We start from the raw sequence: 24,588 nt of genomic DNA, 5'->3' as shown, positions 1-24,588 counted from the left end.
CTATTTTGAGTTAATATTATGATATATGAATTACCAACATTATTTTTACACAATATCAAAAAAATTGGATGCTTACTGCAAAAATTGTCATTACTGTCCCACACATCCACACAAAACTTGTGATGCAATCAATATTAAAGGTATAGTGTGTGATTGGTTGATCTCAGACAAGGGCATTGAATAATTTTGAAAGTATTACATTAATTAAATACCTTATTATTGCTCTATTTTATCACCGAAAAGAAACTTGCGTAACTTTTCTATTTTCATGATAATGAGGGGTGAAACATTTATTATTGTTATCAAATGAGAATATTCTTATGGATTGTTTTGCACATTTGAACAGGGAGGAAAGGAACATGACAAAGCAATGGAGAAGTGGAGAATAAAGGGGGAAAAAATAAGAGGAGAAAAAGAGTGGTGTTGAGGAAAAGTTTTTAGAAGATAATGATACACCACTTTACAAATAAAAGTATTAAAAAAACATTGAATAATGGAAAATACAATGTACTTGTTTTAAAACGCATTTGAAAACATGTTTTAAAATACACCATTTAAATATCCTTAAAATTATGTACCCAGTGCACAAGTTATCTCGTTCTTAGGGTGTGAGTGTGGAAAAGTTGGAACGAGTTATCTCCTTCTGGTGGAATGGGTTAACCAAGTCTAAGTCTTTTAAATTTCATCATACTGTGTAACTCTTAGGCCCGTATTCTGAAGTCAGGTTTAACTTGGACCATGGTCTAACTCTGTGCTGAAATTATGGGAAGCCAAAAGTGTCAAAGTTTTATTAAGTTGTATGTTTCTTATGTTTAATGTGCTCTCTCTTGATTCATTGATAGTGAAGACAATCATCTCTTTATAGTTCTTAGACAATTATAAATGATTTAAGACCAAATGAGCTGAAATATGATATCTCTACTGTTAGTGATTTATGTAACAGTTGGCTATCCATACTTAAACCACAACTTTAAACCTGAGTTTGTAAAAAAAGAAAACTATCTCGTTTTAAAACATGTTTTAAAATACACCATTTAAATATCCTTAAAATTACGCACCCGGTGCACAAGTTATCTCGTTCTTCTGGTGGAATGGGTTAATCAAGGCTAAGTCTTTTAAATTTCATCATAACTCTTAAGAGTTTATGGATCTAGTTTAAGAAATTTTGACATAGGGGTAATTAGTTATCACTGATGTTTTTCACCAGTTTCAGCAAAGGAGAGGGGGAGAAAAGAAAGGGAGAAAGAAGAGTGGACGAAAATAAGGGACAGATAAGGAGAAGGGTAAAGGTACATGTAAGGGGAGTGAAACGGAAGGGAAGAACAGAGAGGAAAGGAAAGGCTGGGAGAAAAAGGGAAGAAAAACATCAGGAAGAAAAAAAGAATGAAGGGATCAGTTTTTAACCAATTCTCACGATAGTTTGCTGACACATAGGTCTTTGGGTAAAGATGGGCAAGACATTATTTTTTTCCCATGCATTGCAAACTGTTGCCATGGTAACAGTGTAGGGTGGGGGTATTAATCACCTTCATTGATATTTCTAGTTTATCTTACCAAGTAGACATATTAACGTTAATAGTCAAAATGGCAAGATCCGGTATCCCACCAAGTCCACTATGAAGAGTTGTATGTTGTTATGGTAAGTTATGTTATCTGGCCATGTTGACATGACAAAAGTAAAAGGCGAAATTTAATTGCATATTCACAACCATTAGCACCGCATCCAGGCCATGGTGAGCTGGCTACAGATCAACAGCCATGTGGAGGCTGGGCACGCTGTGGATATAAAGTAAATCTTGTCATTATGTTTTATCTTTTAACATAATGAGATCTCTCCATCCCATGTTGACATGTCATTATTACGTTGACATGTCAAGACAAAGCTTCTGTAATGAGGTAGACATAATCTTATTTTAAATTAGCCATCTGATTTCTCAAACATTTCTCAACATCTGGCTATAGTACCCCATTATTGGAGGGACAGAGATTGGGTGGGCTCTCCAAGAAAGGTTAGAATTCATGGATGATTGTTTGTTTATTGAGGGCTATCAGTTGACTTAACATCTGCATGTTGTATCAGCAGGATCCAAAGATGGAACTATAAGATTCTGGCAGTGCTCTGAAGGTTACAAGTCATTATCTCCGGCATTCCAAGTTCCTTTGGTAAGTAGGCTGCAACATCAAATCTTTAGAACCGAGGTCAATTTTGTAAATGTCATGATGAGAATGTCATGATTAGATTGTATGTACTGTAAAACGCTGTTATTTTCGCGATATTAATTTTTCGCGCTGGGCGGCATCAAAACATTTGCAGGTTCTTGAATTCGTGCTGCACACTCCACAATCACAAAGTCATTTTTCCCCATTTGTGGCTGATTTTAACCAACATTTCAAGGCTATGAAATGTTTATTTTCTGCTCATATTCTAGCTCTACATCAGATCATTTCAGAATTGTTTTGATCCATTATGAGCTTTTGTTTTTCTTTGTGGGGCAGACGAGGGGGAGGCAGAATTGAAGCGCTGCTGGTAAGGGCTAGGCTAAGCGCCGGGTAGTTACCAGGGGGTTTTGGCGATTCAAAGTGCTATGGGATCAATCGAGCTGTGTATTTGACAAGTCGTCTTGAAATCTAACCCTTGTTATTATACAAACATTAGTACCTCTCAAGAAAGCATCAGACGTGTCCAACAGACCTAAACACTAACCAATCAAACGGCAAAAATTACTTTCTCATCAAAATATATCATCTTTAAAATACCGATCTGTGACAGCAATAAAATTATGTTCGTACTTGTGATTCTCGTGATGTACGCTGCACGATATAAAACCCTATCGAGGCCATGGTATCTTGGGAGTTCATATGGCCGGGGGGGCCTCCCAGACCCCCCTTGAGATTGCGCCAAAAATTGGCACGCAGGTTGTCTGGGACATAATCTACAAAATGGTATAGTAATTTATTTCAGGCAAATTGCTATTAAGTGATTATGCTAGTTTATGCGTAATTACTATGCGAAATCATATTTTTCTCTCTAACTCCCTAAATAAAGCTCCAAATATCCCAATTTTTGGTATAAAAATTCTTTGTGGTGTTCTTAGCAAGTGTACATGAAAAAAATTGCGATATCAGATCAATTTCTTATGTATTGTTTTTTATAATTTCTTTTCGTTGTTTTTTGGACCTTTTGTTTTTCTTTGTTTTTTCAATGTAATTTGTTGGGTACTCTTCTGAGATAATAAACAGCATAAAATATATACATTTAGACCAGTAAACTAAAAATAATCTTGCATATGTATATAATGTTGCGTAATTTTGGAACTGCGTACCCAGGTGACGCAAAACTGGTCTCAAAAGTTGCATGAAAGTAAATAGTCAGCAAATAGTCATTGCGCGAATCGAGGCCTGAATAAGGTTAATCGTCTCCCTCTCTAGTTCGAGTTATACAGTGTCCTACTGGTCTGAGGTCCGAGGGAGACAAAATATGTTTATAATAAATCATGTCTTCATATCTAGGCAGGCCTAAAGTAAGCATTAGAATGCAAAATTTGCATTCACTTGTATTTTATATCAATAAAAAAGATAAATTAAACATTAAATTACATGTAGACCTATATTTATTTGTAGTAGATCTAGTTCTACCTCAAATTAAAAGAAAAAATAATTAAATAGAATAGAACGAGATATAGGGCTTACTTTAACTAGATAAGAATAGATGGATCACTTAACACAGTCTCCAATTAAATCCAGAATTAGGGCTATGTCAAATTAAAATTCCCAAACTAGATAAAAATGTAAACGGCCAGAACTTGAGAGAAAAGTATAAATCCACAATGTTTCCATAAATCATAGGCTCCGTCGCAAGTGTAAATCCAACAAGCATCATACCTTGAAGTATGGTAAAAATCCACAACTTTCCAAAATTTTGTAGCAGTGTCAAACAAATACTAGTACAGTCCATAACTTGGAGAATGGTTTACATCCAAATACTTTCCATAACTCCGTAGATAAATGTATAAATCCAAATAACTTTCCATTAATTTGTAGAAAAGTATAAATCCAACAATTATGAAAACTTGTTAATTGCAAACAATGTTGAGTTCCTGAAGATATTCCTCATCCCATTCGCAAGTTTCAGCATCACTGTCATCACAAGGAGGTACCGGGCCTGCACGAGCATCAAACCCAGCTTGAGCAATTCCAGTTTTATGGAATGACAGAACTGCCAACCCAGGGGGGTCAGTCAAATATAATGCTATACACACGCGTGACCAAGGAATTTCCAAACACCCCCTAAACGAGTTTTTTTCTGTGTGCAAAATAACCCCCTAAACAAGTTGTCGCCAAAATAATACCTCGGGGGGGGGGGGGGGGAGTTTAGGGGAAAAATACCCTTAAGACGTTTAGCTAGTCTTTTAAAAAAAAGCTTTGGGGGGAAAAAACATTACCTAAATAAGTTTGACCCCGCGATTGACCATTGACCAGTCTTTCAAAACCACCCTTTTTCTTGAAAATCAGTGTTTTTGATACCCTTAACGAGTCCACGCGCGGACCACGTCCAAAACTGAAAAACACCCGTTTAAACAAGTTTTTTTGGTCACGCGTGTGTACAGCAATATATTTGACTGCTCTCCCTCCCCCCCCCCCCCCACCCGGGCCTGCCAACCAGTACGACTTTTCCTGTATTTACATGTAGTATGATTTTTAAAATAAAATGCGGGCATACCATTCTTCTGTACATGTTAGTACGATTTTTTAAGTTACATGTAAAAATATATGTTTTTTACGTTTAAAAACAAAAGCGCGGGGCAAACCTTTCCGCACTCCCCTCCTGTCTGCCTCTCTGATCATCACAGACGCCTTGCTTACGGGTTGGGGTGGTCACTCTGTGGGGGAGATGTTCTTGGGTGTCTGGTCGTTCCAGCACATTCTACATGTACCTCATATAAATGTGCTGGAGATGAGGGCTGTTCTCAACTCTCTTCGGCATTTTCGACACAAATTAGTCGAACGGTTCTCCCTTCACTGGGGGGGGTCGGGGGGCCGGAGGTGTTTTGCATTTCCACCTTTCCCCCTGATACGGCAAGTGTTGAGGAAAGTGAAGGAAGATCAGGCATGGCTCCTTCTAGTGGCCCTCGAGTGGCCGAGGAGGTACTGCTTTCCACAGTTTCTAGAACTGTTAGAAGGGGAACTGTTTACTCTTCCTGTTCGGAGAGATTTAGTGTCTCAGCCTCTTTCAGGAATCGTGCATCCTCTGCCAGCGGTTTTCCATCTAACTGTATGGCCGCTATTGGGCAGGATGGTAACAGTTGGTCACCGAGAGTCGAAGAGAGTTGGCACTTGGTATTTACAACTTATGTCTTGGCTGCTTTTGAGATTGGTGTCTCGCGCGGTCTTTCGACCCTCACAAGGCGGATTTTCTTGTTTATCGTTTTGACATGGGTCGGTCGCTATCCACCAGCAGGGGTTTCTGTTCGGCTATTGCCGCGTTTCATTCTGGTTCTCCTGATGGCTATAACGTCTCTAATTCCAGTCTTCTTACTAGACTTATGAGAGCGTTTTTTTCTAAAGCGACCACCAAAGAAAAGTCTGGCACCAGCATGGAGTCTCTCGGCTGTTCTTAACGCTCTGGCCAAGCCCCCCTTTCAGCCTCTGGCCAAGGCCTCCTTGCTTATTTTGTCTATTAAGACGGCTTTTCTTATTGCAGTGGCATCTGGTCATAGACGCAGCTCCATCCACGCTTTGTGTATCTCACCTGGTCATATTCGGTAGGAGCGGTGTGGGGTCCGTCTGATCCCTACACCTTCCTTCATTGCTAAGAACCAGACAGCTTCCTCTGGGTCTGTTGAGTTTTTTTCTAGCTCCCCTTTCGGATCTTTCCTCGGTTACGGAGGACAAGGTTTGGTGCCCAGTCCGGGCATTGAAGTGGTATCTAGATACATGTAGGACCTAGGCAATTCGCAATTCTGACCAGTTGTTCATTACTTCACGCGAGCCATTCGCAGCAGCTTCCTGCGATGCCATTTCACACTGGATCGTGGAAGCAATTAAGTCAGCTGGCGATGACGCTTTCCTTTTTTACACTAGTCCGAGGGCCTATGATATTAGGAGTATCGCTTCGTCTTGGGCTTTCTTCAATGGAGTCGCATTAGACGACATTCTGAGTGCCGCCTTTTGGCGCTCATCCAATTCCTTTACGTCTTTTTACTTAAAGGACATTCCTTCGGGCGAGGCGTTATTTGCCTCTTCTGCCCTTTAATGCAGTGGCCTGTGTGCCTTCAGCTCCCTAATTTTTGCGCACTTTCATGTTTTTTTAGACATGCCTCCCTTCACGATGAGTCCGTGTTGGTCTAGAAAATGAAATGAATATATCCCAGTTGACAGTAAATCAACTACTTACCATGATTTTCTTATTTATGAGATAACTGGATGTGTTCATTTGAACCCTCCCACCAGCCCCTCCCTTTGCTTGGCAACTGGGTTCAGACTCATAAGAGGAAATGGATGCCAATTTGCGCGATGATCTTGGGATAGTGCATACGTAGGGAGATGCAGCGTGCATGCAGGAAAAATTGTGTACTTTTATTCGGTGTGCAAGTTATTCGTAATGAACTATCAAATAAATATATCCATTTTTCTTGTAAATAAGAAAATCATGGAAAGTATTTTCGTAATGTTTGATATTTTGATTTTGTAGAGTTAACAATCTGTGTGTATTGAATCGCATAATGCAGGCGACACTGTCAGAAGCATTCAGGCGCGCCGGAACACTTTCAGTTTTGGGGGGGGGCAAAATCCCGAAGGGGGCACAATATTTTTGACAGCGTGAGATACCGAAGCGATCGAGCGGGAGAGGGTGTGGGACCCCCATGGTAAGGACTTTGTGTAAAAATGGAGTATAAAAGTTGCGTTTCTAAGAGCATTCAGCATTCAAAAAATAAATTTCTTGAGAATTAAACATAGAATTCACTACGAAAGACTATACTCATAATTTATGAAAACCTATGAAATCTACGCGCAAAGCAGTCGCTTCGGAATGTGGTTTTCATGTCTGATCAATTAAATTACGTATTACCCTTATATTGACTCACAATACCAGAAATTACATTTCTCATGCAATATCCTTTCAGAAACATTTATTTATGTACATTTACATACACGGACGACGCGAGAGAGCACAATATAAGTTTCAAGTAATTCCTGTCAGAACAAGAAGCGTAACAACAGAAACACATGAAAGAAATTCTAATGACTGTCTTTTCAAATTCAAAATGTCATACTGTTCTGACGTGGCAGATGTCGATAAGCACTTAAATCCCCATTCTATGCAAATCATTTCTGACATCAGCATTGGAGATAGTCCCAGATTATCCATGCATGGGCAATACGTTTCATATTTTGTAACTGGAGGAAAAAGAAATATGACAAGCTTAATTGTCTAACAATTTAACACTTTCCTGAAAATCTTTGAAGTTTAAAACGTTTCGATTTATGTGTTTCCTTTTGCACGTTTCATATGGCCGGGAAGCACTTTTGGATGACTCCTTCAAAATTTTCATTTTTCTTTACATATTTTCTGGGGAAAATGTGACCATAACTAGGAAATGATGAATATCAAATTCCAGGAAATATTCATTTGTAAATAATCATGAACTGATTAAACTACCGCAGTTCATAATGTACATTATGTAACATTATTTAGAAGAAAATAATTACATTCCAATAGCGGATGTAGTTGACGGTACACCATGTGGAGTTTTCGAAAAAGTGGATAGAGGAAGAAGTGAAATTGATAGACATTACGAAAATACACCGTTTGGGGTTTCACCGCTGTTGGGGTCGCAAACTGCGGTAATAGACCCCATTTTTCGTTTGAAACTCTCATTTCTCATTTGAACATTTCCAAGCCCCGATAAACCCATCTTGGCCAGGTAATCCCCGTTGTCTCACTGGCCAGTAAAGCCAAGGACAAAATGATAAACAACAGCTGTGCTATTACGTAAGACTTCTCTGCCTGAAGAAGGAACTTCGGAATTAAATTATTGTCTTCGATATTTAATCACGTTTTCAAAGGCATATTGTATTCAGACATCCAATATTAGTCCTTTTTCAATTTCGAACGAAGAAAATCGACCTCGAAATAAGGAAAATAAGCGAATAAAAATTAGGTTATGCTTTGCATGCAGGGACTGCCCTTAAAGCGCTGCGCACACGATGCATTCACCGCGTGTATACACGGAACTCCATCGTGTGTGACCCCCTGCTGTGCTGGGCTGTCGCGTTATCTTCAGACCGAGGTCAAGAAACAGGTGTTTTGATACTTAAATTTCTTGCTTGGGGGCAGTTCGGGATTATAGTGGTTGGAGAAGAGAATTGGTGAAAACGATCTGGGGTATAGCCTTCTCAAACGGAGGTATTTCGTCATGAGGACGAAGTGGACAGTTGGGAGTCGAGCATTTTTTTTTAAATGACATAGTCCTGAAAAAGACAGTAAACCAGAAAAGGTTGAAGAGTTGAAGACAGAAGAGGCTTGAGTAGTTGATAGATGAGTACTTCTGCTCTGCACTCCATTCGCCGACTCAAGCTAGCATCTTTTCCCCGGGATCTCCAATAATCCAACTCAAGCCTCTTTAACTCTTTAACCTTTTCTGTTTTACAGTCATTTTCAGAACTACACACATTTTCAAGAAATATTACTCTAGGACCTACTCTCAAACTTCAAATTTCTCGCCTATCAATTTTACTTCTTCCGAAGAAAAAAATTGGAAGATTGAGAGTATGTCCTAGAGTAATATATGACGACCTCGAGATGTTAATGGTTTCTGGGCTTGACAGCTATGACATAGATTCCATATGCTGCTCGAGTAACTAGCGTTCACGCGCGTTAGTGACATCGGGTCCGGTCTGAGCGATTCTGGGCGACCGCGCGTTTGTTAGCCGACACAGCCAGCATGCATTGGTGAACCACTTTCAATTCGCCTTTCGGTTTTAGTCTGAAATGTATTAATTAAAAGGTTAAACGTTATCACAATGTAATAAGATGGAAAAGGGGCTTCTCAAAGGTATGTTTTACAGAGGGACATGTTCGTCAAAAGACGCGAGGCTTACTCTGATATGCAATTGCCCCGTCAGTGGCGAAATTTTTTCATTTTTGACAATGGAAATGACAATTTTTAGGCAGAAAAGTGCCTTCATCGTTTACTTTTGTCCTTAAATATTTATCATTTTTCTACTTTAAGGGGGGCACATTGGGGGGGGGGGGCAAAATCTCTTTTTGCCCTTGGAAGCATTCCACTTAATTAGCATGATACTCGAGAATGTTTTCATGCAAATCTTCAAGAAAACACAACATTTACTTACTAAATAAACTCATTTAGAGTTTGTAATCCTAAATTATATGTATCGACTTGTTTATTTTTCTCTTTTTTTTCATTCCAGGAGGGTTTCATAAACTCCATGCAATTTTCAAGTGATGGGACATTTCTTGCTGCTGGTGTTGGGCAAGAGCATCGTCTAGGACGATGGTGGCGTCTCAAAGAAGCGAAGAACAACATTGTTATTATCAAACTCCACAAAACCAACGCTGAGAATATCAGATGATGTAGTAGAAATAAGATATGATTACGTTTGGGCTCGATAGTTTGTGTACACATGTCTCACCAAATACCCTTCTTGGAGTCTTTTCAAAAGCTCATATTTAGTTTGCTTTGTTAAGTTTTGATTATAGAATTTTTAGCCATCCTATGATTGAGAAGGTGTTTCAACCCTAATTGTATCCCCCGAACAGAGATCGGAGGATACTATGGATTTGGCCTCGTCGCGCCGCGTCCGCCGCCGCAGAGATTTCCTTGTGAGCGCTCTATCAGCTGCATTTTCTCCAATCATCTTCAAATTTGGCATGAAGGTTAAGTATGGTATAGCGAAGCCGGCTATTGATTTTGGTGTGGGCGGAGGTCACGTGGTAAGGTCAAAGGTCATTTTCAGGTCAACATTAAAGTTTACATGCAAGACTCGCTTCTGACACCTAATTCCACAACCGTAAGTCACTTTTTAACCAAACTTGGATGGTAGATGGACTTGGGGAACCTGCATGTTATGCTGCAGTCAGAAGTCACATGGTAAGGTCAAAGGTCATTTTCAGGTCAACGTTAAAGTTTGCATGCAAGACTCTCTTATGACACCTAACTCTGCAACCGTAAGTCAATTTTTAACCAAACTTGGATGGTAGATGGATTTGGGGTACCTGCATGTTATGCTGCAGTCTGAGGTCACATGGTAAAGTCGAAGGTCATTTCCAGGTCAACGTTGAAGTTTACATGCAAGACTCTGTTTCTCCGCAACTATAAGTCACTTTTCAACCACACTTGGATGGTAGATGGGCTTGGGGGACCTGCATGCTAGGGTCATTGTCGCCATGATGTATTTATTTGTCAAATTTCTGTGTGAGCTCTATATATATCGCTATGACGGATGATGCGGTTGGTTTGGGGGATACATGTGCTCGGCTGCGCGACCCGCCGAGCATCTCTAGTTTACCTGGGCTATTTCAGACCTGAATATACCATGGACTTACCATATACTAAGGGGGGGGGGTTCAATTTGACCATCCTTCAGATCTCGGCCGATGATTGCGTAATTGATTTGAAAGTTTGCGTAAAGCCGGATGTAAACTAAAAGACCGTGTATTTAAAGGGGAATCCAGCCTTGGCCATAACATGTGTTAAAAAGGAGAAAAATAAATTAAACAGAATGGTGAAAGTTTGAAAGAATTCAGACAAGCAATAAGAAAGTTATAGCTGTTTTAAAATTGAGATCACTAAAGGCCACCGCACACCTTACGACCCGACCAGTCGCCGACTGGCTTGCGACTGGGTGAGGGGAGATGTGACGTCACAGCGCATGTCAGCTTTAGAGTCGCAGACCGGTCAGAGACAAGTCGCAAGGAAAATCGGAAGGATTTGACATGTCGAATCCTTATGACTGGATCGCAAGCTCAATCCAAATTCCAGCCAATCAGACAGCAGACTTGCACGACGCGTATATGATAAACAACGCGCATACGCAGTAGTAAACGCATTCTCTTTGTTGTTATGCCAAAAAGCAAAAAGCGCATGCGTGAGTCGCAGATCGGATCGCAAGGTGTGCGGTGTCGAGGCTTATGACTGCCTTGCGACTCATCTCCCCTCACCCAGTCGCAAGCCAGTCGGCGACTGGTCGGGTCGTAAGGTGTGCGGTGGCCTTTAGGTGTATCCTAAGCATTTTTGGTACCTATTTATATGATAAAGATGGGTATCTAAAGGCCACCGCACACCTTACGACCCGACTGGTCTGCGACTGGCTTGCGACTGAGTGAGGGGAGATGAATCGCAAGGCCTGTAAAGGCCACCGCACACCTTACGACCCGACTGGTCGGCGACTGGCTTGCGACTGAGTGAGGGAAGATGTGACGTCACGGCTCTTGTCAGCTTGTGCGTCGCAGACCGGTCAGAGACAAGTCGCAAGGAAAATCGGAAGGATTTGACATGTCGAATCCTTATGACTGGATCGCAAGCTCAATCCAACTTCCAGCCAATCAGACAGTAGAGTTGCACGACGCGTATATGATAAACAACGCGCGTACGCAGTAGTAAGCGCACTTTCTCAGTTGCTATGCCAAAAAGCAAAAAGCGCATGCGTGAGTCGCAGATCGGATCGCAAGGTGTGCGGTGTCGAGGCTTATGACTACCTTGCGATTCATTTTCCCTCACCCAATCGCAAGCCAGTCGCCGACCAGTCGGGTCGTAAGGTGTGCGGTGGCCTTAATACTATGTAGATTTTAAATTGCCAACTTCGTAAGTAAATTATGACAAGGGGCAAGGACAACTTTCCCATAGGCCATGTTCGTTATCAGGGATTTGTGGTTTTCTCCTAGGTACCCATTCGCCTGGGGCAGTAATCTAAATATAACCCAGGTACATGTAGTATATTGTTTTATGTCCTCATAAAGGACAAATATAATTTTAAATAAAACTTTTAGAAAAATGACATTTTAGCCATAATATGTATTGGGGTACATGGAAGAGTAGTCCTTGCCTTACATCACTATAATAATAATAATAAAGGTATATTTACTCAGGGTAGCCACTTCAGTTCCGAAAACTGTTCTCCCAGCGGGCCCTGCTATTATTACCCGGCTAAGCTAGGCTACCTGTAGGGTGCACACAGCTTTTTGAGGAATTACTTCCTGCCATCCCATATGCTGCCAATTTGAGGTCTCCATTGGTATAGTGATTACCAATATTTACAACTTTTAAAAATTCATAACTTTCTTGTTGTTTGTCCAATATTGTTCAAACTTTCACCTATCAACTTGTCTGATTTTTCTTTTCCTTACAAAAACAAGTTTTTATTTGGGTTGGATTCCCCTTTAAGGTTGCCCCCAATTTTATTGTTAATTATGCAAAGTGAAATGAGCGTATGAATCTTGCCCTAAATGTGTTGTTTATGCATGTTTGTGCACTTTATACAACTAGTAGAATGCTAATTTTTGTGAAAATATAAAGTTTTGCATTTCTAACAAATATCTAAAAAAAAAATGCCAAAAGATAATCTATTTCCTATGTATTTTATGTTTTTTTTTTTATAATTCTTATGTATTTCTTGATTTATGGATTGATTGAATGGTTTATTCATTTCAAATATTCACTGAAAATAGCAGCCAAAAGGCTGAATTACATTCAGTTTACAGATGGTATATACAGACATAAAAATATACAACTTTGAATAAAATAGGCAAATATCAAAATGAAATTGTTCTACAAAATAATTATACATAAAGTAATTTAAATACCCAGCATATGAGAAGAAAGCCTTAGAGTTAGAATAAAGTACATGTAGTGAGAAAATGTTAGAAGGAAAGATAGAATGAAATGAGAGGAAGATAGGAACAAAGTAAAAGAGGTTGCATATTTAACAAAGATGGAAAAAAAATATCGAAAATAGTGATTATAGTGCAACAAATGGAAAATTAAGGAAGAAACAAATTATATTGGGATACATGTTTCTTAGTCAATGCAACTAAAGGAATTCTGAGCAGTTCAACAATTATGGAAAATGACATCTTGAATATCATTAATTTAGCATTGTTTTGACATTCAAGTACTGTTTATGTAGAAAATAAGTATGAAATTATCCAGGTAGATATGATTTGTCATAATGAAATATTTTGTCATAAAGGAGTATTTGGATTAAAAAAGAAGTACATGAGTAGTTTTATTATGGACCCATCTCACAGCCGGGGAGGGGGGGGGGCGAATTCCGCCCCATCCCCTGAGATCTTGGCCTTTGACTGCATGTGCGCCGCGAAAATCTGCACAGCGATGGTGTGCGATATCTACAAGGCTGTATGGTTAATTTTTTTTAAATAGTAAGACTTTTCATGTAATGAATTAAAGGGGAATCCAACCCAAATAAAAACTTGTTTTTATAAGGAAAAGAAAAATCAGACAAGTTGATAGGTGAAAATTTGAACAATATTGGACAAAGAACAAGAAAGTTATGAATTTTTGAATGTTGTAAATATTGGTAATCACTATACCCATGGAGACTTCAAATTGGCCGCATATGGGATGTCATAGTGATGTAAGGCAAGGACTACTCTTTCATGTACTCCAATACATATTATGGCTAAAATGTCATTTTTCCCAAAAGTTTTATTTCACATTATATTTTTCTTTCATGAGGACATTAAACAATATACTACCTGGGTTATATTTTGATTACTGCCCCAGGGGAATGGGTACTTAGGAGAAAACCACAAATCCCTGATAATAAAGCACGGCCTGTGGGAAAGTTGTCCTTGCCCCTTGTCATAATTTACTTACTCAGTTGCCAATTTGAAATCTACATAGTATTAGTGATCTCAATTTTAAAGCAGCTATAACTTTATTATTGCTTTTCCGATTTCTTTCAAACTTTCACCATTCTGTTTAATTTATTTTTCTCCTTCCCAACACAACATTTTATGGCCAAGGCTGGATTCCCCTTTAATCATGCTAATTTATGCTTGAAATAAAACATTTGCCCTATTCAACTATCATACTGCCTCAATACTTCTAATTTTATATTCACAGACTCTTTGTAGGATCCCGATTAAATGTGCTGGAGAAAAAATTGGTATCGCAATTTTTTTATAATGTATTTTATTGTTTTTCAATTGATTCCTTACTATAATTTGGCTAATCTTGTGTGTCCTTCCGTTTGTTTGACGGCGCTTTTCTCTGTGGTTTTCCACTCAATCGAGCTGGAATTTTTTTCTACACATGGTTAAATTGTTGTCATGAGGGGTTGTTTGTGGTATTTTGGTCGCATTATTTAAAGGTTTATTTTTTTTACAATTCGTAACTTTTTTGCATTCCTTTTCGCAGCGTGAGTATGGGTTAATCCATGTCAAATCAACCAATGCTAGTCACCCGACCCTCTTCGATTTTCTTTAAACTCGCACCAAATGTTGCCACAAGTGTCTGACGGAAAAATCTGAAATATTTTGCCCCAAGGTCAAATGGTTGCTAAGATACGGCCTCCCATAGCAACCAGTGCGCACTCAATTATTTAAAAAAAAATTGCCTCTTTTTGATTGACTACTGCAGCAAAGTTTGATTGGTTACAGTCCTCATAGTGCGGACCTGTCGACCGGATTTCGCTCACGAGGTCACCGAAAATGGCGGTAAGCATCCATGTCAATGTTTTCAAAAGCCGGTTTGGAGGCTCATAAATCCAAAATTCAATTAGCTTAGAACCAAATATTATGCGCATTTATAGACTTTCATATACTCAACAGAATTACAAAATATTGACCCAAGAGTGTGCGTCGTTTTCTTGAAGGGCGCCCTCAAATTGTATTTTTTTTTTAAAGATGCCAAGTTCAAAGTCACGTATCAACCCCCCGTCCCATCGAGGAGGGGCACCAATTTCTGTGTTTTGATAGACATTTGCCCATATTTTCAAGTGTTACTTGAGAAATTTTGCTACCGGAATGTTTAGGGGCTGATTTGTGCATTCCAAAATGGTCGTAAACACCCTAAACCTAATGTTAAATGACGCATACATGCTTTTCAACACTTTTCAAATTGTGATAACTCAAAGACGAAGAGCCAAAAGACAGTGATATCTTCTGTGATGATAGTCTGTAATTATTAAGTCTGTAAGTATTAAAAGGATGTATCTTCAGATATAGTTTGTATTGTTGGTAATGACCTGGAAAAGACATCTAAAATTCAATAAAAACAATAAATTTGTTAAATTTTGCAGAATCATATGGCATTCAAGTGTGTTTACATTGACTTTCAAATGGGTGTCATTTTAATACTATTGGGGACAATTCATAATCTTATGAATGTTGTCCCCAACAGAATATTTGCAAGAAATTGCAGTTTTGTATGTGGTTACTTGTGGTAGCAAATTAAGGTGTTTTTTTTTTGGCGATGTCATATGTTTCTTATAACCACTTTTGTTACCTTTCCCTCTATTTTTCTGTTTGTCTCCTGCTTTTACCCTTTTCCCTTCTCTTTTTGTTCTTTCCCTCTCCATTTCCCTTTCTCTCTTTTTCCCTTACTTTTCTTTCCCTCTCCTTTCTTTTCCTTCTGTTTTCTTCCCTTCTGTCCTCTCTGCCTTCAATTCCTTCTTTGTCTCTCTCTCTCTCGCTCACATGCATAGATGACACCAGGTCTATCAAGCACAGATCCAGGGGGTGGAGGGGCCTTGCCCCCCCCCCCCCAAAAAAAAAAAAAAGGAGAGAGGGAGAGCAAGATGGAGAAAGAAGGGGAAAAGGAAAGAGGAAAAAATGAAAGGGGAGAGAAAAGGAAGGGGAAAGAGAGGGAGGGAGAGGGCATAGACAACCCCCCTGATAAGAGAATTACACTGGCTGAAAGTAAAAAATCGAATTGAGCATAAGTCTCTATCACATTCAAATGTCTCAATGATCAAGCTCCACCATACATGTCAGACCTCCTAACAGTTCGCCAATCAATGTACAACACTCTGTCATCATCACATATCCCTCTTCACATATTGATATTAAAACAAGTTGACAATTACTTATATTTAATTATTAGGGAAACTATAAATTACAAGCTCTGCTTTTTAAATAGTTTGCCCTTCATATTCTCATCCTATTGATATATCTGTCTCCAATCCAAACGTTCAATTGTATAACATTTGTCTGATTTGTTATGAATTATGGTTATGTATTGTATTATGTTATTATCAATGATTTACTGTCTTTCGATGGACGTTACATTGTACAATGTATTTGATATTTTATGAGATATGAAAATAAACCAAACTGAAACTGAAACATCCCCCGAACATTAAAATTAGTAGGTGATATGTCATTTTATGTGTTTGCCCCCAAATAATGGAATAGATTACCCCATAAACTCAGACAATGTTCTTCTATTGATGTGTATATTAAAGAAGATGCTTAAATTTCATTTGTTTTAACATGTTTAATATATTCCAAGTAGTGTTTCATTTTGTGTAGTTTTGTTTTAAGTTTTCACCGATTGTATTTGTTTTTGTCATTTGCACAGCGCTTTGTAACTTTTGGAAAGGCGCTTAATAAGTAATTATATTATTATTATTATACACTACTCAAAAAAAGTTAAGGACCACTTTTTAAAATGTACATAAAGATTTTATACAAGGTGTTTTATTTCTGGAAATACCTCAGTACAACTGTCCTAAATGTCCTTAAACACGCTGTAATCAATTTCACGCATGGGTGGTTTCAGTTGTTGCACAATGTCTCTCGCATCACTGCACATCCTGAAAAGTGGGCCCCGAGGGGTATCAGCTACCGACATGAAGTGGTAAAAACGAATGTCTGAGTGTCTTTCAGGCAGTTCAGTAACGAGTGTGACCACCTCCTGCAGCAATAACGGCTTCACAGCGCTGTCTCATGGAGCTGATGAGGCGATTGATGTCTCTGACGTCCAGTGCATCCCATGCAGCCTCCAGAGCCACACCCAGCTGCTGCAGTCCAAGTGGATGGGCTTCGAGCTGCTCGAGACTCCTCCCCATCATGTCCCAGACGTGCTCTATCGGGTTTAAGTCCGGGGACCTCGCTGGCCACTCCATACGCTCAATCCCCTGGCCCTCAAGGAACTCGGTCACCACCCTAGCTCGGTGGGCACGGGCATTGTCATCCATGAAAATGATGTTTTGTCCCACATTTTCTGCAAATGGCACCACTATAGGTTCAAGGACCTCATCCCTGTACCTCACTCCTGTCATTGCTCCCCCTGGGACCACGTAGAGACGAGTACGGTTGGCGTAGGTGATGCCTCCCCACACCATGACGCTGCCTCCCCCATAACGGTCATGTTCTGCAATACAGGGGTCTGCAAATCTCTCTCCTGGTCGCCTCCAGACTCTCGAACGTCCATCATTGTGGTCAAGGGAAAATCTGCTCTCATCTGTGGACAGAACTCTACGCCATTGCTGTCTGGTCCATCTGACATGCTCCCGGGCCCAGTTGAGACGAATTCTTCTGTGAGCAGGGGTGAGTGGGACACACTGAGCTGGCCGTCTGGCATGCATATTGGCTCTGTGAAGTCGGTTACGGATTGTTTGAGTGGAAACAATCACTCCAGTTGCTGCAGCGAAGTCATTGTTGAGGCGGCGTGCACAGTGAAAGCGGTTGCGGAGGCTGAGATTCGTCAAGTAGCGAAGCTGGCCTCAGTCAGCGAAGAGTAGCCAGAATGATGGGCGTGTCACACAGTGTCATTAGCAGAGCAAATCAAAGACACCGAGAGACAGGGCTATACTCCGAGAGACCCCGCAGTGGCCGACCAGTTTCGACAACCCCTAGAGATGATCGCTACTTGACGAATCTCAGCCTCCGCAACCGCTTTCACAGTGCACGCCGCCTCAACAATGACTTCGCTGCAGCAACTGGAGTGATTGTTTCCACTCAAACAATCCGTAACCGACTTCACAGAGCCAATATGCATGCCAGACGGCCAGCTCAGTGTGTCCCACTCACCCCTGCTCACAGAAGAATTCGTCTCAACTGGGCCCGGGAGCATGTCAGATGGACCAGACAGCAATGGCGTAGAGTTCTGTTCACAGATGAGAGCAGATTTTCCCTTGACCACAATGATGGACGTTCGAGAGTCTGGAGGCGACCAGGAGAGAGATTTGCAGACCCCTGTATTGCAGAACATGACCGTTATGGGGGAGGCAGCGTCATGGTGTGGGGAGGCATCACCTACGCCAACCGTACTCGTCTCTACGTGGTCCCAGGGGGAGCAATGACAGGAGTGAGGTACAGGGATGAGGTCCTTGAACCTATAGTGGTGCCATTTGCAGAAAATGTGGGACAAAACATCATTTTCATGGATGACAATGCCCGTGCCCACCGAGCTAGGGTGGTGACCGAGTTCCTTGAGGGCCAGGGGATTGAGCGTATGGAGTGGCCAGCGAGGTCCCCGGACTTAAACCCGATAGAGCACGTCTGGGACATGATGGGGAGGAGTCTCGAGCAGCTCGAAGCCCATCCACTTGGACTGCAGCAGCTGGGTGTGGCTCTGGAGGCTGCATGGGATGCACTGGACGTCAGAGACATCAATCGCCTCATCAGCTCCATGAGACAGCGCTGTGAAGCCGTTATTGCTGCAGGAGGTGGTCACACTCGTTACTGAACTGCCTGAAAGACACTCAGACATTCGTTTTTACCACTTCATGTCGGTAGCTGATACCCCTCGGGGCCCACTTTTCAGGATGTGCAGTGATGCAAGAGACATTGTGCAACAACTGAAACCACCCATGCGTGAAATTGATTACAGCGTGTTTAAGGACATTTAGGACAGTTGTACTGAGGTATTTCCAGAAATAAAACACCTTGTATAAAATCTTTATGTACGTTTTAAAAAGTGGTCCTTAACTTTTTTTGAGTAGTGTATTATAGAAAAAGGAGATGGAAAGAAAAGGAGGGAGAATTAGTGACCTTAAAAGCTTATTTCACTCTGAATAATTATGTCCTCTCTCTCTTAATTTTCGTGATCAACTAACCCCATTTCAACAAATATCCACCCACAATCGCCAGTCTGATCAAGGGGCATTTGCCCATGTACGCCAATCTAGCACGTACGAGGGGGGGGGGGGTGGTAAAGATTCGAAGCCGGCGCGCGGAAAGTAACTTAAAAAAAATCACCAGAAAATTGAAAACAAGTCACCAAACTTTATAAAATTAGACCAAGTGGCATGGAGAAGAAATTATTTTAGACTATCTGGAAATAAGACAAAGTGGAAATGAGCCCAAATGGAAATTGGACCAACTGCGAATTAGACCAACTGCACATTAGACCAACTGCACATTAGGCCAACTGCATATATTAGACCAACTGCAATATAGACCAAATGAATAATAGACCAAGTGAGCATTATACCAACTGATATTAGACCAACTAGTATTATGCTAACCGACTATTAGACGAACTGGTATTAGACCAAATGCGATTAGACCAAGTGACAATAAAAACAGACGAAATGGCAATAAGACCAATCGAAAATTAGACCAAATGACGATTAGCCCTACTGGGCATTAGACCAATTGGCTACTAGACCAAGTGGTCATTAGACAAATTGGCTATTAGACCAAGTGGTCATTAGTGACCACTTGGTTATTAGACCAAATGGTCATTAGACTAATTGGCTAGTAGACCAAGTGGTCATTAGACCAAAAGAGAATTGGACTAAGTGGGTTTAGCCGGAATGGTATTAGCCCTTCTAATGATAAGACCAAGTGATATAAGACCACAACCGTCAGTAATCCGCGTGCCGTATGTTGCTGCCCTCTACGTTCGTTGGTGCGCATCAGCATTGGACATTACTTTTTGTCTCACCTGCATATAGCAGAGTGAGACTATAGGCGCCGCTTTTCCGACGGCAACGACGGCGGCGTCAACACCAAGTCTTAACCGAAGGTTAAGTTTTTGAAATGACAGCATAACTTAAAAAAATATATAGACCTAAACTCCTCAAAAAAAGTTTGGAAATCTGACTTTGATCGATAATTATTTTATTTTAAATATTTTAATAAATATCAATGTGTAATAAATATCAATGAATATAATTCTCTTTAAAATTATACCCTACATAATATGATTATGGTTCACATGGAGGTGCAGTGCCTTGAAATGTGGGGCAAGGTTAATATTCAAAAGTTGCAAAATGACGCAATATTGAAAGTCACTGTTCTTTTTTCTGGGCTTTTTTCCGTGGTGATGAGTGAGTTTCTCAGCGCTTTCTTTTAATTGTTTTCATGCACCTTAACATCTACATTAACATGGAATCAAACACACCTCTGCACAAGCAAACACATAAAAACAAACAAACATGCATGGGTATCTCAAACCACGACTCACATTTATCTCACATAACCATATTACAGAAGCAGGGGCTTGATTTGAATGGATTTTCATCTCTATTGACACAGACAAAAGAATCATGTTCTGTATTGACCCTTCATGACTATTTCTGCTCGTTTTGCAGCTTTTCAATTCAGACCTCATCCAACACTTTTGAATCCCGCTCTTTTTGTGATGGCATGATCATAACAAGCATGGTATCATTTTAAAGAGAATTAAATGATCTTTTGAATGATGTCAAATATGCATTGTGTAATATTGGGAGTTGGGAGAAATTAATGGCCAAACTCCGATTTCCAATTTTGTTTTGAGGGGTTTAGTTCATGAAACTTGGCCATAGGGTTAATGAAGTATTACTAAGCATCCTGTCATAGTTTCAGGTCACATGACCAAGGTTAAAGGTCATTTAGGGTCAATGAACTTAGACCATGTTGGGGGAATCAGCATCAAAATCTTAACCTAAGGTTAAGTTTTTGAAATGTCATCATAACTTAGAAAATATATGGACCTAGTTCATGAAACTTGGACATAAGGTCAATCAAGTATTACTGAACATCCTGCTTGAGTTTCAAGTCACATGACCAAGGTCAAAGGTCACTTAGGGTCAATTAAATTTGGCCGAATTGGGCGTATTTGTTGAATTACCATCATAACTTTGAAAGTTTATTGGTCTAGTTCATAAAACTTGGACATAAGAGTAATCAAGAATCACTGAACATCCTGTGCGAATTTCAGGTCACATGACCAAGGTCAAAGGTCAATGAATTTTGGCCATGTTGGGGGTATCTGTTGAATTATTATCATAACTTTAACGTTTATGGATCTAATTCAATTCAGGGAACTTGCCAAGAGTACACGCCAATACTTGTTAAGGGGTGCATTTTCAGAAAATGGAAAATACGTTTTAAGGCGGGTGCTTTTCAAGACCCAATGGTCGCGCATATGATGGTATCCATCCATCAATGGAAGTGCCCCCCCCCCCCCCTCGGGGATTCACCAATTTTCGAAAAAGATTTCCTGTTTATTCTGTGTCATAATTCTCTGGGATATTCTTGAACCCTCACATCAGGTAGCGAAAAAAAAAACTATATTACACAATCTGCATGGCGGCTGATCTTGTAGCAGGGTCTCGATAAGAGACTGCATGAGTACGCTGTAGATTTATTCGTTTAAAAACAATTTTATGTATCTCATTATAGCCCGGCAATTTACTATTTTCCCACATATTTTTTGTTTTATTCCATTATTATTATTATCATTATTATTTTTATTATTTAATTATTATATTATTATTACTATTAATATCATTATTAATATTATTAGTAGTGGTAATATTGATACCATTATTCTCAGTATTATTATTATTATTATTATCATCATCATCATCATTATTATTATGTCATTATCATATTATTACTAGCTGTTTATTAGTTTAAAAATCTTATTGTATCTTTTCTCATTACAGCTTTTACTAATTACTGCTGAAAAGACGTAAGATAAAATAAAATTAACAACCCTACTTTTAATCATCGGCGTATCGTAACAGGCGGTTAAGGCGTGTTCGGCGTGTATTACTTATTTGCATCCCAACGCAAAGTCCTCGGTGCTTTTTTTGCTGATATAATCTTGCCCAGCTGTTGCGTTGATTGTTATTTTTGTATTTGACGAAGAATTAAAGGACGCATTATTGCATTTGTCAGACGGTGGGTTGATGCTACACTGACTTATTTGGGCTTTTCAAGAAATATAGGTAAGTGTGATTTTTTTCAAAAGAGTGATATTGTCTGAAATATTAAATTGAAAAGGGTTTTTTTTTTAATGTGTTAAGTCTAAACTTATTTTGACTGTATTATTTAAAGTCCCCCCGGGGGGGGGGGGCACTTACATTGACGAGTGGATACCATGCGCGACCAAAAAAACACGTAAAAAGGATGTCTTTCAAGATAGCTAGGCACGTTACGTACGTAACGTGATAAGGGTGTCAAAAACACAAAAATGATGGGAAAAGGGTATCTATTTTGCTAGGTAAGCTACGTGTTTAGGGTCAAATTTGCGGGGATGATAAAACAAGAAATGTTTTATAAAGGATGTCCTTTTTGCCCCAACATTACGTGTTTAGAGTCCGATTTGCGTGAGCTGTGGAAGGTGCACGGGGCCGTACTAAACCAAAATGTGTAAAGGTAAAACCGCATATCGAAAACTTGCATACAGTGTACCGGACATGTAAAAACATAGCAGACGACGTTTGCAGACCTCGCGATCATCGTATGACTAGTGGTGCAGAATGTTCCATTGCGGCTTTATGGGGGAAATAGCATTACAGAGGGATAAAATCTTTACACAAATAATGTTTCAGCGTAATTTTTTGTGTCACTTTCATAAATTATAGTTGTTTGAACATTTAAAACGTCATTATAAAGTGAAAGGAATAAGCAAAACTTAATTTTCAGACTTACCTATGCAGTGGTAAGCTAGGATGCACCCCTCGTATACATAATGGACCCGTCACGGACATCACTATCACAAAGAAAATCTCCTCTGATTTGATGATAAAAGTGCCCTATTTCCTTATTAACCAATGTCCATGGTTCTTTCATGAGTATTTGCCTTACAATGTGCCCTTTATTATAATCTGGGCGGAAATTCTTGATATCATCACCCACCGATGCACAGTGGGCCAGAATGAGTTGAAAGTGCGCCAAAATTATATTCCGTGTTAGATTTTTACTTTAACATGTTGATGAAGGGTAATTTTGGGCGTAGAATCGACTGAACATAATTTAAAGCCGATATGACCTCACCTTGATACCAAATTTTGATTGGCTACTTAAAACCTAGCTGTGAAAAGACAAAATACGCTTAACAATGTGTAGTATATAAACTTTGTACTATGTGCTACTTTAAGATTGACCACAGTGAATGTTGGTTTATGCTTCTCGCATGCCTAAAAAGTGTGTATCAGATGCCGAAAATAATTTTATGACATCAAAATGATCACTAATTAGATTTAAAAAAAAAAAAACTTTTTAAAATCTGAAAACATCAACCCTGCTTTATCATTGTGTACAACGCAGAGTATAACACCACGAATGTATCACTATGAAGAGTGTTTTTGGATGAAATTATTCTACAAGTAACTTTTATCTCTGGTAGAGTTGTGGGTATAGCCCTTATTTGCGTTAGCAACCTATATTTTGTTTAAATTATGCCCGGAATTCATGTCATTTTCATGGAATGGAAGGGGAATCGTCCTCGCCGTGCAAAAGCGAACGGCAATGTACACCCCGCCATGCGGTGCGCTACGATGACTGCGCGGTATAAAAATGACCGTTTTTGAACAGGTTTTTGGGGTGTTGTGTCAAGTAAAATCGGATCTAACATGAAAACGGGCAAAAACGGGCAGCTAAATTTGGTATCGACTTAAAGCTTAGACATCGGGAAAAATGATGCTTATAGAATTTAGACGGAAATCCACGGAAATCTAAACTTTTCTAATGTAAATGCAAAAAGCATGGATTTTCAGCCTATTTCGAGGAATAATCATCCTATAAACCTCCTGAAAGGTGCCTTTTTATCTACTTTGAACCCTTTCACACGAAAAAAAAAATATATCAGGATTATGTGGGAGCCATTTCAGATACCTACATGAAAAACCTCCTGTGAAATGGCCTGTTTTTCAACTAGGTTGTCATATACGCGACATTTCGCAAAATGTCACATTTTACGATTTGAGGTAGGAAATTAACAACCTTCATGCTAATTCCGGAATGAAATGTTTTGCTGAAGCATTCTTCAAAGTGTTGTCTTTCAGCTGGGCATGACAAAAATTAAAAATCTGAAATTGCCCAAAATGACTTTTGGCGCACTTTTGTTTCACCCCGGCCCACTGTGCGATGTGACGACGGATGCAATCCACCCGGGTACTATAAAAATGTCCCCCTAACCCATTATCCCAATACATATTCCTGACTATGGATGGTTTTGAGTGATTTTAATGTAATAAAATGCCATATTTCCCACCAACTGAATGTAAAAAAAATTATGGTCATCTGATAGAAGAAGTTGTTAACATTCATTTCAGGGGGGCGGAAATTCTATCTGAATCAAAGCTTGTCCTTGATACACATTTGTTTGTGAAAAAAGGGTATGATGCAAGGGAATTATCCGTGTTATAAGGGTGCGCGCG

The 24,588-nt window shown here is 39.6% G+C and overlaps 1 protein-coding gene across 1 annotated transcript in view; it reads left to right on the top strand.

Moving 5' to 3' along the window:
• LOC129258035 (U3 small nucleolar RNA-interacting protein 2-like) overlaps positions 1-10,716 on the top strand; it is a 42,754-nt gene extending 32,038 nt beyond the window's left edge. The window contains exons 11-12 of the mRNA XM_064096089.1: positions 2,084-2,163; positions 9,433-10,716. Of these exons, the coding sequence (XP_063952159.1) occupies positions 2,084-2,163; positions 9,433-9,594 (242 nt within the window). The 3' untranslated portion in view covers positions 9,595-10,716. The remainder of the gene's footprint in view (positions 1-2,083; positions 2,164-9,432) is intronic.
• The last annotated feature ends 13,872 nt before the right edge of the window (positions 10,717-24,588 follow it).

Source organism: Lytechinus pictus, chromosome 3 (genome assembly GCF_037042905.1).
Source record: "Lytechinus pictus isolate F3 Inbred chromosome 3, Lp3.0, whole genome shotgun sequence".
NCBI classification, from domain to species: domain Eukaryota; kingdom Metazoa; phylum Echinodermata; class Echinoidea; order Temnopleuroida; family Toxopneustidae; genus Lytechinus; species Lytechinus pictus.
This window is presented reverse-complemented; position numbering and strand designations above follow the sequence as displayed.